The 15579-nt window shown below is 44.5% G+C and overlaps 1 protein-coding gene across 4 annotated transcripts in view; it reads right to left on the bottom strand.

Moving 5' to 3' along the window:
* ZC3H12C (zinc finger CCCH-type containing 12C) overlaps positions 1–8652 on the bottom strand; it is a 41945-nt gene extending 33293 nt beyond the window's left edge. For 2 of the 4 annotated variants that reach the window (XR_014317302.1, XM_082758038.1), the window contains exon 1: positions 8516–8652. Coding sequence is in view for 1 of the 4 variants with exons in the window: in XM_082758038.1 (XP_082614164.1) it covers positions 8516–8626 (111 nt within the window). In the remaining 3 variants the exon portion in view is untranslated. Of the gene's footprint in view, positions 1–2754; positions 2893–8018; positions 8081–8515 lie in introns of those variants that run through there. The other 2 variants (XM_082758039.1, XM_082758040.1) reach the window with 2 other exon arrangements.
* Positions 8653–15579: the final 6927 nt, after the last annotated feature.

Here is a 15579-nt window from a genome sequence, read left to right as displayed (position 1 = left end):
ACTCTGTGTAGCCCTAAATGGCTTCACAGGGCTATGCTTATTTGAGAGACAATTCCTCTGCCTGTACCATGCTGCTGCAGTTGTCATTTTGGACTGGAGCCTTCTCCGAGGGAGCTGCCAGCAGCGGATTTTCTGCAAGACTTTCAACTTTACAATTCACTCTCTACAGGGATGAAAAAGCCAAAAACAACATGTTAAGGTTCAAATTTTTTACTCAGATTTTTAAAGTAAAGAATTAAGAAAGAGACAGCAAATGTGGTTTGTTGAGACACACTTAGTATATAATTCTTCCCTGCTTTCTGGGGAATCTTTTAATAGCACTGACAAGTAGTAACAACAGCCAGATCATTTGGTAAGCAGGTTACTGTAGCTGCAAATCCAAGTTCAAAAAGAAATAAAGAGAAAATAACTACCCAGAGATCAATCCGATTACCTGTCATCTAGGTAAGGATTTTCTTCAGATTGCCGTATCCCAGAACTCAGGAGAACCGACCAGGAACTCCACACACTAAGCTGCAGACACCAATCTTTGAAATCCTAATTTTACATATTAATAAAAGTTTGGCCACTTTTGTTTAATAACCTAATATATCAGAAAGAGACAAACCATCTGGTAGTGATTTTAAACAATCTTTGTAGGACTTCAAAGTTGCAGATTCATTTTGTTCTAAGCTCAGAAGGTTGCAACTTTTAAGTTAGAAATGAACATTGCAGACCAGGTTTCCTCTATGTTTAGTCCCCACTTTATCATTTTATTTTTAAAGTTGGAAAGCAAACCAGATTTTTGTCCGGTGAGTGAATACCTGTGCATATTCCTTCATTAAAGTTAATACATTTTGATTCTTTTTGGCTCCCCAAGCTCACATTTTCCTTTCCTGAGTTCCACCCTCATACACCGAGTGATGCTGCATTTAAAATTAAATGATTTAGCTTGCAAGGGATCTCCAGAGGTCAACTAGTTCAACAAATCCCACAAAACTCAAAGCAAGGGCAACTACAGCAGGTCACTCGGCACCTTTCCCAGTCAAGCTTCCAGTCAATTTCCAGGGCTGGATATCCCACAGCCTCCCTAAGCACCTACCCAAGCGTTTAAATGCTCTCATGGGGAGAACGTTTCTCTTTATGGCCAGCGAGAATTTCTTCACTGTGACTTGTGACTGCTGACTCTTGTCCTTCTGGTCTATTCCTCTACACAGAGCATTTCTGTCTTCTCCACACCCTCAGGTTATAGAGCTGAAGAGAGCCGTAAGACTCCTGAGCTTTCTCTTACCAAGGCCACAGAAATTCAGGTTTCCCAGCCTCTCCTCGTACGTGAGGTATTTCAGCCCCCTGCACATCCCTGGAGCTGCCTTCTGGATTTGCTCCAGTCAGTCCACGTCCCCCATCCTCCAGAGACCAAACCTGGGCACGGCGCTCCAAGGGTGATGTCCTGAGTGCCAACAAGAGGCAGACAACCACCCCGTGCATCTGCTGGCTGTGTTCTTGCTAAGACCTATTTCTTAGGACCTATTTCTGCAACGTCATCTTGAGCTTCACTTTCCACAAAAGCCTTCCTCGTCAGCAGATGAACTGAACTCTACTCACAATGCCTGCTGGAGGCATCTGCTTCCAGTGCTCCCCCAGGCACACCGCTGAGTGCTTCCAAGCTGCACATGAGCAATTCAGACTGCTTTCTGCTCACAGAGGGCAGAAAGATCAGTGTTAAGATGATGACACTTGTTGTCTCATGAATGAGTTTGCTCACCTGAGGTCCCTCTTGTACACATCACCAGGTAACTGATCTGTAATGTGCTACCCTCTGAACCCAGCGAGGGGTTCTCATCAGCAGAGAAATGAAGCCAGAGCCACCTCTGTGCATCTGTACTGCCATGATGGAACTAAAAACTCCAGAGCCTGGTGTTTCGTGCTCTGTGTGAGCTACAGGCTGCTACCACGGCCTCACGAAACTTTGGAGCTGCCAGCTTTGTGAAGCAAATCAGACAGAGGCCCGTCACCAAATGCTGAACAGAACCTTATGGGGAGGCCACACACGGGACTAACAAAGCCAAAGTGCAATTACTCTGAGTCTTGGAAAAAGGCTGGCTGCCCAGCTCCTCGATGCAAACACACACAATTTCTGTGAAGAGATACAGTTTAATTTCTCCTAAGTTATAAGGGCAAAGGAAGCTTACCAAGTTCCACTCCTAACAGAAGGGATGGCCCATCTGGAGAAGAAGGCAGAGTTCAGAAGAAACAGCCCAACTTTGAATGAGTTTTGGAATTAAGATCAAGCTGCAGCTAGTGGGCACCAAACTCGTGAGCCACACAGCCTCTTGCTGGAACCAGATGAAAGCTCTGCCAATGCACACACGATATCAGGTGTTATTTTCCACGCGATGGCTACCATAAGAAGCTATTACCAGACAACTGATCAAGCGACTGGGGAAACAACAGCTGAAGCAGAAAACTCTGACTTTAATCTGACAGCAGCCAGCGCGGGCTGTAGCTCAGCAACAGCTTCAGGAAGCCCAGACTGCAATCTGACCGCGACAGCGCCGGGAACTGCAGCGAGCCCAACTCACAGCTCAGCTGGCGGCCCGGCGAGAGGAGCAGCAACAACCCCGGAGCAGCTGCTATAGAGACTCGTGAACCCAGGTGCACTGCCCTGGGCGTTTGTAAATCACAGCCCTTCCCCATCCAGGAGAAACCATTTCCAGAGGTGCGTCTGGCAAGACAAACCGTATGTATTGGAATTATGGCTGAAGGAGAAATTACCTCAGGTTTATAACTCGGTTGAGCATTTTGAGCTGGGGAGGGCCTTAGGGGATGTTGCTGCAGTCTGTGAGGCCCTCAGACCCTCCACTTTGATGGAGAACTCCACAAAAGCACTGATGACACTTTATCAGGGAAATGTCTCACCGAGGATGAGGCTCTGCTTCGATGCTTTGTGCAGGAAGGAGTAGGTAACTCCATGGGTCAAATAACTTCACAGATGACGAAGGATTCAGAGCCCTATCAGAGACAGGGCACCAGTTATAACTAGGAACGCGGAGAGACAAGGGTTTAAAGAGACCAGCTACTTGTGTAAACAGAAACTTGCAGAACAAAAGGAAGCTAGGGAAGTAATTTCTATTGGCGCAATTGCAATCTGTCCCTTCTCTTAGCCAAAACCACCAGATTTAATTAGTCCTAAGATAAAAGGACCAAGTGACAGCAGAGCAGCAATTTTCAACTCATCACAAAATCTCAAAGTTTCACGGCATTTTCCTTCAAGAACTGATCCATTGATTTCTCAACTTAACACATCCCTTTTTATAGCTCATATGGGAGGATGGCTCACAGAAATGGTCTTTCAGGAACTATCATGACAGTTTTAGTCAATTACCAAAGCACTCAAGGATTTCAGCCTCTTGCCAGCCCCAGAGCTTGAGCTACTTGCAGCAAGCAGACTGCTTTTCAGGTATCTGCAGTAACTTGTGTCACATGTGCTGCTGAACACCTCCAGCTTCACTCACTTCCCCAATCTTTGGCACCGCTCTGCAACTTTCAACCACCTCCTAAGACATTCCTTTCATACCAAAATAAATTGCTGTATTTCTTCCTCTGGGAGGATTACTAATGACCACTAAATTCTCTTTCACTCCCGACCACTTCATGTCTTGCTTTGTCTCTTCCTCGCTTTTCCCTGCTTTTCTCAAAATACCGACTTCCACATAAATAAAATCCCTCCTCCTGAACACAGCTTTACTTTTCTCTCCAACCAGACTCAATAAAACTATTTTATGAGAATGCATTCTTAGTTTGTACAATCTTGCTGAAGTTTTATGCCTATTTATCCTGAAAGAACTCAGACCCAAATCACTTTGGATTAAAAACAAAGGTGTTGGGAACTATATTTTCAGAGGGTATATGATGTTTCTACATTTAAAGGACAAAGGACCCTGGGGATGGTCTAGCATTCTGTTCTGCATCTGTATCTACCTACATGTATACATAAACAGACATCTTCCCTCCCAGGGAGGAGGATGACGAATGAGAAATCTTCAAGTGTTACACTGGTATCATAAATCAAGCAAAAACAACCCCAACACAGCCAGGCACTCAGGAGAGGTAGTCTGGAGCGTGACTGTGCAGTGAGCCTGGCAGAAGGAATCCTGCAGTTGCAGAGGGCGAGCTGCTTTTCTCCCTGTGGCAAACTTCAGAAAGGTTCTTGTCTGGACCTTTACAGCTGGGACTACAGATGCACAAGTCTGCAGATTCAAGCAGTCTCTTAAAACATTCTCCTTCTGCAGCTGTGATACAAGAATGAGTAGAGCTGGAGTTTACCAAAAAGCTAAAACAACTCCTTAACCAGGGAGCACAATATCCTTGCAGAGTGACAAAGCGTCAAGTCCAGCTCTTCACGCTAAGCAAAATACAGTTTGAATTTTTGGTAGTGCAAGCCCAGCCTTTTCACACAAGAAACGTGATACAGCCTTAAGTAATCAATCCCAAAACAGGTAAAAAAGGGAAATGCCTAGTTCATCTAAGCAGAAAGCCCCAGGGTTATGAAAACGTTCGTCAGTTTCTGCTCATCAATAAACAACATGGCACAGAACATGCCTTTTGACACAGCCTCAAGATGCTACATAACAGTATTTAAAGATGCAGAGCTTTAAGGGGGAAACCATCCATATGGTATTTTCCCCCTCTAACCCTGCAGAGCTGCCTATTCCACAAGATACGTAGAGGAAAAACATGGAGAGAGGGGAAAAAAGTAAAAGGAGGAGGGGGAAGAGAAGGAAAATTTGAGAGATGCCTCATAACTCTAGCAGGAAGGCAATTATGAGCAGATTACAATTGATTTTCTATCTGCGTGCTAACTGGAAATGAGCAGGGGGTAAGAAAAATGACTCCACTTCTTGTTACACCATCTTACCTCTGCTGTTCTTATACACTACTTCAAACATACAAATTAGTGACTAAAAAGCAGTAAGTGTCAATTCTTTCAAGCATAAAAAAAAAAAAGAGGCTTGTTCAATTAATGGGTTACTCACTTCAAACATATGGCAGTGGTAGTACATTCACTGTAAATATTTAGCATGCTTGAAGACGGGAGGCATTTTAAACATAACTGCGCAGTACACAGTAAGAAATATCACACATAACTATACGATAACTTCAGTCCAAGGACTGAAACACTTCAGTCTTTTCACAGAAACAGTTTGCTACAGTCTATGTACAACATCTGTTTCTTCTGGTACCTCGGATATAGTTTCCAGTATCACAAGACACGAAAAAAGAAGTGCAACCACCTTCATCACTAATAAGGCCACTGGCCAGCTGCCATGGCAACAAACACTACGGAAATGAGTGAAGGAGGAAATATCTCCTGAATAACAACAACAAAAAACCCACCCCTATCCACTACTTCCTAGCTACATGCGGGACATTGCTTCACCGAACAGCAGAAGCAACAGAATAATATTTACAGAACAGGAAAAAGGTAAGTTTTACGCCATAACCTGGCATATCCCATTTCCAGCCTTCCCTTTGATTACTGTAACTCTCTACCCCCACCTCTTTTACTACTGTCATTCTTTTTCAAGTAGCTCAGCTTTTAAGAATTAATTAAAATACAGGCTGAGATCCATGGTTAGTAGCGGAGGCTAGACAATTCAGATTAGGATCTGTTATAATTAAAAAAAGAAAAGCATAAGCAGTGAAAAATCCACACAGACTTGAAGTACTCTAGGGTAGGGTGTTTTTTTTTTTTTTTTACTATTATTTTTTTTTCCAAAGTATTCGTTCAAGCCAGAAGTCACAGATCTGATGCAGAAAATACTGAACAAGATTGTGACCTCATTAACATACGAAATCAACCTAAATGACATGTGTCCTTCCTACCAAGCACTGAGTACTTTTTTTTTTTTTTTTTTTAAATCTGTAGCCATTTCTGAATACAACAAAAACTGACCTGAGCCAAGCAAGTTCCTCATTTCACTTCAAGTTGTCTTTTAATTGTCCTGTTTTAGCTTGCTTAAGGAGTATTTTCATCTACGTGTAGGATATGTAAGATGTCAGTGAAGAAAATCTTGTAAGGTTTTCCACTTACCTATGTAAAATTAAAGAGCAAATGGTTTCATCAAATATTGAACTGAGCCTCCAGTCTTTTCAAGTCTCATCAACTGCTAGTCTAGTTTCCTTCAAAGAAATAAACAGCACTAGAATACCAATAACATTTTAAACAGTTGGTACAATCCAGAAAAGCAAGCAGTGAAATCACTCCAGTGGACTGTTACTCAGCTCACTGTTCAGCCTAAAATGCACAATATATACAGATGAGTCAAGTCTAGATAATCCTTCATGCTCTATCTAGTTGAATAGTGCTGGTTTTTAAATTGCATACCTTAAATAAACTCCACTTTTCTTTGCATTTATAAGTCCACATTTCTTTAAAGCTTTTCGAGTTGGAGATGCCTAAAAATTTTGGGGGCAGTTCTGTCAACCAGGAACTCATAAATTATAGCTGCTTTTCTAGAAGGATCAAAAATGGTAATGTTTATTGTATGACCACTGAGTAACTGCTGTCCTATAGATGTCTAGTGTAGTAGTAACAGTGAAATGGGCACATTGGACTGAAACCATAAATATGGCAAGGTTTGTAGGGAGATGAGATTGGTTCAACTACCTCCACTAGAAAAAAGAAAGTTTTTGATTTCTCAACACTAGTAATTCTAATTAATGAAAAAGAAAGGGAAGGGAGAAGGTAGAGGAAGCACATTTACCTGTAGAAGTAATGTAAGCATGCTAACATAGCAGTGAACTTGTTTTGACTAAGATAAATTCTCTTAAAAATGACAGCACACTTGAATTCTGATCAGCTCACTACCTCACACTTTGTCGAGGTGGAATCTCATCTCAGAGCATCCTCACACAGAAAAGAAAAAAAAAGAAGTTTGTTAAGCTTTCTCTAATGCTGTCCAAGAAGAAGGGTGACAGTAAGCTCGTAGGATTGCTCTATGGGCACATGCCAGGTGGCAAAGCGACGGTGGAGGAGGAAGCATCCCGGCACTCTGCAAACCCAGACATGAATGGTTTATTTTTTTTTCCAGATCAAAAGACTGTACACCCAGCACTTTCTTAAGCACCTTGTTAGTTGTGTAACACGAAGATCCCCAGTTATGAACCACTGCTCCACTGTGCAAACACAGACCAAGAGGGCAGGATGCAGCACTTTTAACGCTTCTCCAGGTGGAGAAGCGAGACCTGATGCTTAGCGGGATGGCTTGACGTGCTGAAGCCAACTTTCAGCAACAATATCCGACAGGGGCTACCTGGCCTTACCAAAGGCACAGGACTGCCGGCCGGGCCCGGCTGCTGTCTGTGGGTGCTGCACTCACGCAGCAGCCGAGTTTCCTCGCCCGAGGGCATTACAGAATAACGTCAGGGTGCCACAAACGCAGCCGTACATGCCCGACGTTACTCATACCTGTCTGCAGAATCAAGTCCAAAACACACAGGTGAATGGAAATCATTATTATATTTTCCTTTTTCTGAAGAGAAGCTGCACCTGGAAAGGCTGGGCTGGACCTGGCCGTGGCTCAGGCGGTGCTCTCTGAGGTGGCCGCCTGCCGCGCCTCTGCCCGCACAGCCACCAGCGCGGAGAGAAGCCCCCCGCCGCCCTGACTTATTAAAAATAATAATTTAAAGAAAAGGGTGACGGCGGGGCGAGCAGAGGACACGAACCAACTTTCTAATTCCCTCCGGGGCTCCGAGAGGAGCGGGGGCACCCCGGGACCCCCGGGGCTGAGGGACGGCGCCGTCTCCTACCTCCACCGAGCTGCTCCCTCCACCTCCACCTCCACCTCCACCTCCACCTCCACCTCCTCCTCCTCCTCCTCCTCCTCCTCTGCCGGCCGGGCGACCTCGGGGAGGCGCCGGGGGCAGGGCCGTGTTTACCCGCACGCCGGCCCAGCCCCGGCAATGGGCGGCCCCGGGGCCGCCGCCATGGCCGCTGCCACCGCCCCCCTCTCCCCGGTCCCCCCCCGGGCACCCACCTGGCCGCCATGCGGGGCGGAGGGCGGCTCGCCCCGCCAAGGTCGCCGCCACCTCGCCCACCGCCACCGCCCGCCTCATGGCCTCAGCCCGCCTGGCCCCCGAGCCCAGCCGCCGCCTCTTCCTCTTCCTCCTCCTCCTCCTCCTCCTTCTTTCTCCTCCTCCTCCTGCCGGGCGGCACCTGCCGGTGGGTGCCGCGGTGCCGCCCCCCAGGCACCCACACACGTCCCCTCAGTGCTGGAGGGGAGGCTCCGTGATGAAGCCCCCCGTGCTGAAGCCCTCCGTGATTAACCCCCCTGTGATGAACCCCTCCATGATGAAGCCCCCCGTGATGAAACCCCCCGTGATGAAGCCCCCCGTGATGAACACCCCTGTGATGAACACCCCCCGTGATGATGAACACCCCTGGCCATGGCAGCAGCACGGCCTGGGCTTGTGGTCCTCCATGCCCACCCGGCTGCCACCAAGCCAGAGCTCTGTGAGCGGAGCCTGCTCGTACCTCGCTGTCCTGGTCTTCCCAGGCAGAGGAGCAGGGCTGGGAGAGCTCTTTGGCAAGGACGGCAAAGGGAGCCTGTGGCGGAGTTGGTGGAAAGCTCAGTTTCCGTCCCATGTTCTAAAACGGGGGGTGTTTCCTCCCACCCCGCTGTTGCTGCTGTGGAGATGAAGTAATCCATCTACCTCGCGCCATCCCACGGTGCCTTCTGTGTTCGTGCAGACGTGGCTGCGCGCCAGGGAGGTGGTTAGAGGAGATGAATGAAGCGCCGATGTTGTGGTTGTGGCTTGCTAGCTGGCTGAGCGTACACACGGCACGACACAAAGCCATCGCTACTCACAGGCGCAAAGCGTGTGTGTAAGCGTTAGTCACGCACAAAATCAGCCAGGTTGGAAGAGACCTCCAAGATCACCGACCCCAACCTCTGACCTAACACTAACCAGTCCTCCACTAAACCATATCCCTAAGCTCTACATCTAAACGTCTTTTAGAGACCTCCAGGGATGGTGACTCAACCAGTTCCCTGGGCAGCCCATTGCAATGCCTACTCGTATGCTACTACTGAAGTTTGTAAAGAATTCTTCAGGCACCCAGCAGAAAATGGGCTGCATTTCTGAATTTTGCATGTAATAAACCCTATGAAGAAATATCAGCCTGAAACGCCGTTCTTCAGGTTTCATTTTTGCAATAAAATGTAATAAATTTACTTGACAGAACATTCTAGAGAAACAGATCCGTGTCACTTTCCTGTATATATTTCAATAAAGCTTCCCTCATAGAACTGACAGAGTCTATAAGCAGGATGGCATTGTCTATTCAACCCGTTCAGCACAAGATCTGCTCAATTTCTCAGTGTATCGCATTCCCAGTTTGCTTGAGCATAATTTGGAAGGTTCAGCTTGGTGCAAGGGGCTGGCTGTGGTTTACTCCTTGGCTGTGCAGAAAGTCTGAGACCTCTACTAAAAAAAAAAAAGATAATGCTTGTACCCTTAGTCCCAGACATGCTGATGCTGTTTCAGAAATGTCAGAGTGGTGTCCAAATGCAACTAACAATATTAATTTTGAAGAGGAAATTAGTGAAAGCAAGACTAAAGAATTAGACACTTGCAATTCCACTTTGCTGCTTATTATGGAAGGCTTTGCTGGTGATTGAGGAGTGTATGAGTCAGTTAAAAGCACTGCGGCACTGAAGAAAATGATTCGTAATTATCAGAAGAGGGAGAGACTTGAATTGATTTTGAAACTACTTAAAGTCACAAGAGAGTTTCACATTAACTTTTTCCTTAGTAAACTCTAGTTCCCAGTGAGTTTGTCTAAAGGATCTTTTTGACCTCGTCTCCTCTTTCAGATTATGTAAACCTCCAGTACCTTTGTAACTGATGAAAATGTGCTCACTGTAAGCATGAGTTAAGTTTGCTCAAACGTGAGTTTAAATGAAATGAGCTGCTTGATGTCACTGGATTGCTTATTGGCAAAATCCCATTTCCTCCCTATTGACTTAAGTAGCAAGTTGCTTCCAAATTAAAATAGAAGTGTGGGAGTCAGAATCCAAGATTTTTCTGTCCCATGATCGCAACCCCCAAATATAGCAGCAGTACCTGGAAGGGAACGTTGTAGGAGTTAAAAGTCTTCGTCTTGGTAGGACAGTCAGGTGCTGGGAATTTATACGCCTCCAGAACTTCCGATGCCTCCCTTCTCCCTCTGAGTTTGCTTCCCCATTACATGCTCACTGTTCTTCCCACACCACTGTTTTTCAGGTTTTGCTGAAACTCAGGACTTCAGTAGCTCGTCCGGGACTTTCACATGTTGCACAACCCTTTCCTGGTACGTAAAGGGAGGAAAAAGTTGTTATTAATAACTGACAATGCACTCGTGAGCATAATCAGTGCTGAAAAAAGAAGAGGGAAAACAGGACCAGCTGCCCTGTTCTGGAACCAGAATCTCCTTCATTTCCAGAATCTGTACTTACATCACTATAATGTAACAATACAGAATCAGATAAGTTTATAAACAGTATGTTTTCTGTGAAACCATCTGTCTTCCTGTGCATATTAACTCTAATTTCCCTTGTCTTCTTTATGAATCTCTGTTAAGTCAGGTTGGCTTTAGCAACTTTGCATCACAGCTGCCTTTTTTCTTTTTTTTTTTTTTTTTCAAATAAAAAAAAATACGTATTAATATTTTCAATGTTTGTTTACTTTTTCAATTGTGCTGTGCATTTATTCTGCCATTTCTGCTCTCCCCATACTAGCTACGGCTGTTTTCCATGACTTGAATATTTTCTGCCTGTTGGGTAGAAAATGCCTCTTTCATGCCTGCAGTTGTCCAACAAGCTGCCCTCTAAGTGAACCTACTCACCCTCTTAACCTGGGAAACCTGTGTTACGTGCCTTCCTCCACACCAGTCCACTTCTTTGATTTAGTCCCTGCTCAAAATTCTCTTGATCCGGCTTGTTCTCATCAGTTGTGCCAGAGCAGATAATGGATTTCAACAGAGCGATTGTTAGTGCTTGCTGCCTTTATTTTATAACTAACTCCTGCTTAACTTTCAGATCCTAAATGGTAAGTCTATTTCCTGCTGGCCACCTGCTTCAATATTTTGAGTACCTTTTGCAAGTAGAGCCTCATCCTTTTTTTTTTTTTTTTTTTTTTCTTTCTTCACTAAAACACAATTGTGGTCCCTGGTTCCAAACTGGCATCCTTAAAACATCTAGATGATTCGTCAGCTCTTGCTTTAGCCTCCCACTGTCATTATTTTCCCTTTTCAGCCACCACATTTTGTCCAGTTACTTTTTCATCTCAGATCCTTGTGCTGCTTCTGCCATGATTTGCGTAGAAAAGCCTACATACTTGCTATGACAAAGCTGCTACGACAATGTACATTTTGTTAATTTATGTTACCACAGCAACTGAGTCATGCAAAGATGTAATGTCACGTTGTTTGATACTGTACCTTGGTATGCTCATAAAAAGCTAGGGAAACGGGGTCTGTGCAGAGCTGCTGTGGAACTGGGGCTGAAATAGTTAGATAACCGTACCTACAGAGTAGGTGTCAAGGGTTTGTGTCAAAATGGATGCACTGCATAAGATCCTCTAGGAATCTAGATTTGGTTCTGTTCAGTTCTGGGAGGAATTGCAGACATGCTGGAGGAGGGGGTTAGGGTCTTGACAAATACAAAACTGGTCTAAAAAGCAAGGCATAACTTGTGGGGGGGACAAAAGCAAGCTGCTTAATTTAGACAGGTATTAAAAACTGCACAAACTCAGGAAGAAGAACAACTGGTGAAAAAGTAACTGTTCAGAAATGAATCTGGAGTCTACAGTAAGCCATGAGCTTAACATGAATCAGCAACGTGCTTTTGTGGCAAAAAATTATAAACATCCCAGGAAGAAGTACATGTGGGACACGATCCATGCGGTGTGCAGTATTGGCAGGATATCATCAGAAGGGTTGGTTTTGTGCACCATAGCCCGGGAAGGATGGGAGCCAACAGGGGACAGTGCAGGTGGCAACAATAACAAGAAAAGGGCTGGGAAGTCGAAAGGAGCTGGAGCTGTTGGACTAAAGAAAAGAGGACAGGGGAAAGAGATGCTAAGAGTCGTCATGTACTTAAAAGGCCATCGCAAAGAGGAAGGGAATAATCTATTCTTGGGTAGGTAGAGTAAGATGTAATGGATCTAAATTGCATCACGGAGGAAAAGCTTTTTTAATGGTAACATTAGTGAGGCACAGCTTTATGTTGCGGGGGGTGTAGTAGTGTCTCCATTACTGGATGTCTTTAAGGATGTGCTGGACAAGTAGTAAGTACTATTGATCTGGCATTGGGATTGGAAGATGGATAAGGTGACTAACCCAAGTCCATCGCAGAGGTATTTTTCTGTGATTACATGTACTCGCAGGCTCCTCATTATTCACCATTCATTTATCCAGTCCCACTGTACATTCTGTTTTCTTTTCAAGTAGGATCCCCGGTCATTCCTGTGCCCATTGCAGGGCAAAAAAATGTTTTGCCCCATTTTTCTCTCGAGTATAGTTGAAGACCCAAGCTTTTCTCATTTTCTTGGCAGCCTGCAAGAGACACGTGTTGGTGACTTGTACTGCAGTGAGCTGCCGAGGTAACTGATAATTTCATGTGAGTCAAACATGCAATAAAAATTATTTAGATGACTGTTTCAGTCTATTCAAACACGTTCCACATAAACCCTACATAATGTTAACATAAATCTGATGTTCTTTGGACATATGCTAGATAAAATCACTCCATTTGTAATATATTATTTGTATTCCAGACCTAGCTCATGCACACACTCCTAAGTTCCCCTATTTTCTCTGCCAGGAGCTCATAGGAGTTTTTAATGGGAACTGTGATGTGTTATTTATTTTCTAGGTAGCATTTTCTTTTAAATTTTAAATTAAAACTGAATTACAGTTCAAAAATGTAGCTTAATACCCACTTATGCATTTCAATTTAACATAAATAGCTTATACCAAGAACAATGGCCATTTGTTTTCTAGTTAGATCTGATCAACAGACAGCACGCATGATAGGTTTTCTATTTTCTGGCCAGGCTATCTAGTCTAAGTAGATATTACTTGCTTCTACAAACTTTTGCTGCTACAGCCTTAAATCAGCATGTCTGCGAGTGTAGACCCAGGCACGTTTTGGGCACCCTGGAATAAAAATGCTATTGCAGTAAATGCCAACGCTGAATACATCACTTGTGGAGATTTTAAAGACAATGTCCATTAAGAGATTAAACCTACATTTTTCCCCATTATAGGTAACTTTGGAAAATTGGATGGCCATTTTACCCTTTCAAAGAATGGAGTTTTTCTTTCTGTACTTGTTCCCTGTTAAAGATTAAAAGTGTGCTTTTCTGCACAGGATATGTATTGCCCATTTCTTTTATCTATGCACACCTGTGTACCTGCATGTGTGCTGATCGCCATATTTGCAGCAATGTGGAAAAAGAAGCAGTGAATAAAGGGGCAAAAATTCATGATATTATTTTTTCAGGGTCATAAAAATTAAAATCCAGTTATGGAGAACTATTGACCTCATGTGAGGCAGAGGACATTGGGGTTATAATGAACATGTCAGTCCTCAACAGTGGCTGAATGAAATCAGTATTAAAAAAGAATAAAAAACAGAAAAAACAGAAAGCATCATTATGCCACTGTACACGTGTATGGTGCTCCAGGGTTTTGGATGCTCCAAGCAGTTCTTGCCTCTCAAAAGAGACACAGGAGAAGCAGGGAAAAGGGATGTGGATGGTCAGGGATGTGGAACAGCTTCTCCGTGAGGTGTGACTGAACAGACACTCTTCAGCCTGCACAGGACACACAGCCAGGTGAGGGTATGAGAGAGACTTGTGAACCATGAATGGCATGAAAAACATCAATAGCACATAACTATTTGTTGTCCCTCTTAATATGGGAATTAGGGAGCATCAGATGAAATTGTCAGGTGTCAGGTTTCAGAGTAAGCACAGGAGAAATTCCCTGAAACTACCAGGTTTTTTCCAAAAACAAGCAGAGTCATTCATGGAATAAAAATCTCTCTAGAGCTATTGAAAACCGAGGAGCAGAGATCTCTGTTTCAGCGAGTCCCTAAGACAGCTCTGAGCTGTAAGCTCCCTGCTGGAGCTTTTTATGTTTGTTTGGTTCTTGTGCTTGGCAGAGGACTTCTTCAGCTGGCTGCTGCCAGAGAAAGATATGGGGCTGGGCTAAGACCCGTGTCCCAGCGTGAACATTTGTCCTTTAATGTTTATTAGCCTGTTTACTGCGAAAGCTCTGAAACACTTTGAGTTGTCCAGGGCTCTGCTCCTGCAACCTTACAGCACTGTGGGAGACAGTGAGACTGGGAGGTGATCAAAAGGATAAGCAGGAGGCAGAAATCTGCCTTTGATGAGTCAGCATATTTATTTTTTTTTTAGTTGAAAAAAAGACAAAAAAAAAAAGACTGCCTCATCCATCTGTGGACGCAAGCGTGGCCTGCATTATCACCTTCCCCCTCATCGTGAACAAAACAATCAAAACCCTGAGGCTTCTTGAAGCCAGGAGATGCGTCAGTAACGTGGGGGTGGGGGAGCCAGAGAAGTAATTCCCTGGCTGTGCCTGTGGGAGAGCGAATGGAGCAAATGCCAGCTCCTTCCCGCAGCTGGGAGCCAGCGCTTGGGGGATCCCTGAGGTGGTCAGGGCAGGTCAGAGGCGCGGGCTGCAAAAATTCCACAGCAGCGGCAGGAAGGAGAATTACTCACTGTCAGCACATCCAGGGGCATGATTGAAAACCGAGGGGAATCTTCTTCCTAGCAGAGAGCAGGAAAGCAGGAATCTGACGTTCAGAAAATGCTGACGGACTTTCGCTTAGCAGGATGTGTGCGCATTGGCTTCTGGAGCCCAGAAAGGACGGGAGGCACCTCAAGCTTGTTGGAAAGCTGTGAGGCACGGCACAGCCAGAGGAACATCGGTGCTGGTGGGGGTTCCTCATGCCAAAGGGCCCCTTTGGGCCGGGGAGAGTGCTAGGAGAAGTTGGTGAAGAAACCCAGTGTATGGGGTTTGTCCTTCCTTTAGGAAGGTCTTTATTACCCCATGTATTCATCTGTTGCTCTTTAATGGATAAGGCAAAGAAGTAAGATGGGAGAGTGAAATGCCTTCATCCCATTTATTTTCTTTCGTATGTCTGTGTTTCGGAGCAATGCAAATTTGAACAAAAATAGTTGCTATAGTGTTTCAAGTTTAGAGTCATAATCCTTAAAACATGGAGCACTTTTAGATGGAAAAGTCTTACAGAATTTTCATTATGTATAATAATTTGAGTTTCCACCTTTATTTATTTATTTATTTAGATTTCATGGTTAGGAGAAAAACAAACAAACAAACAAACAAACACAACTTCAAAATTTCCTTGAGTTTATCTTAAAATATTTTAAATGCCCAGAATTAAAATGAACAAGTACTTGAGTGATTATTTTCAGATAGTCCAAAATCAACTGGAATTTCCAGTGAACCTAAACCTGCTTGTCCCTATAAATTCTGGCCAGGACTGGGCTCTCATGTCAAGGAGGTTT

The sequence above is a fragment of the Aythya marila genome (genome assembly GCF_965140915.1).
Source record: "Aythya marila genome assembly, chromosome: 1".
Classification (NCBI taxonomy): domain Eukaryota; kingdom Metazoa; phylum Chordata; class Aves; order Anseriformes; family Anatidae; genus Aythya; species Aythya marila.
The sequence above is the reverse complement of the archived record's forward strand: the minus strand, read 5'-3'. Positions and strand labels throughout refer to the sequence as shown.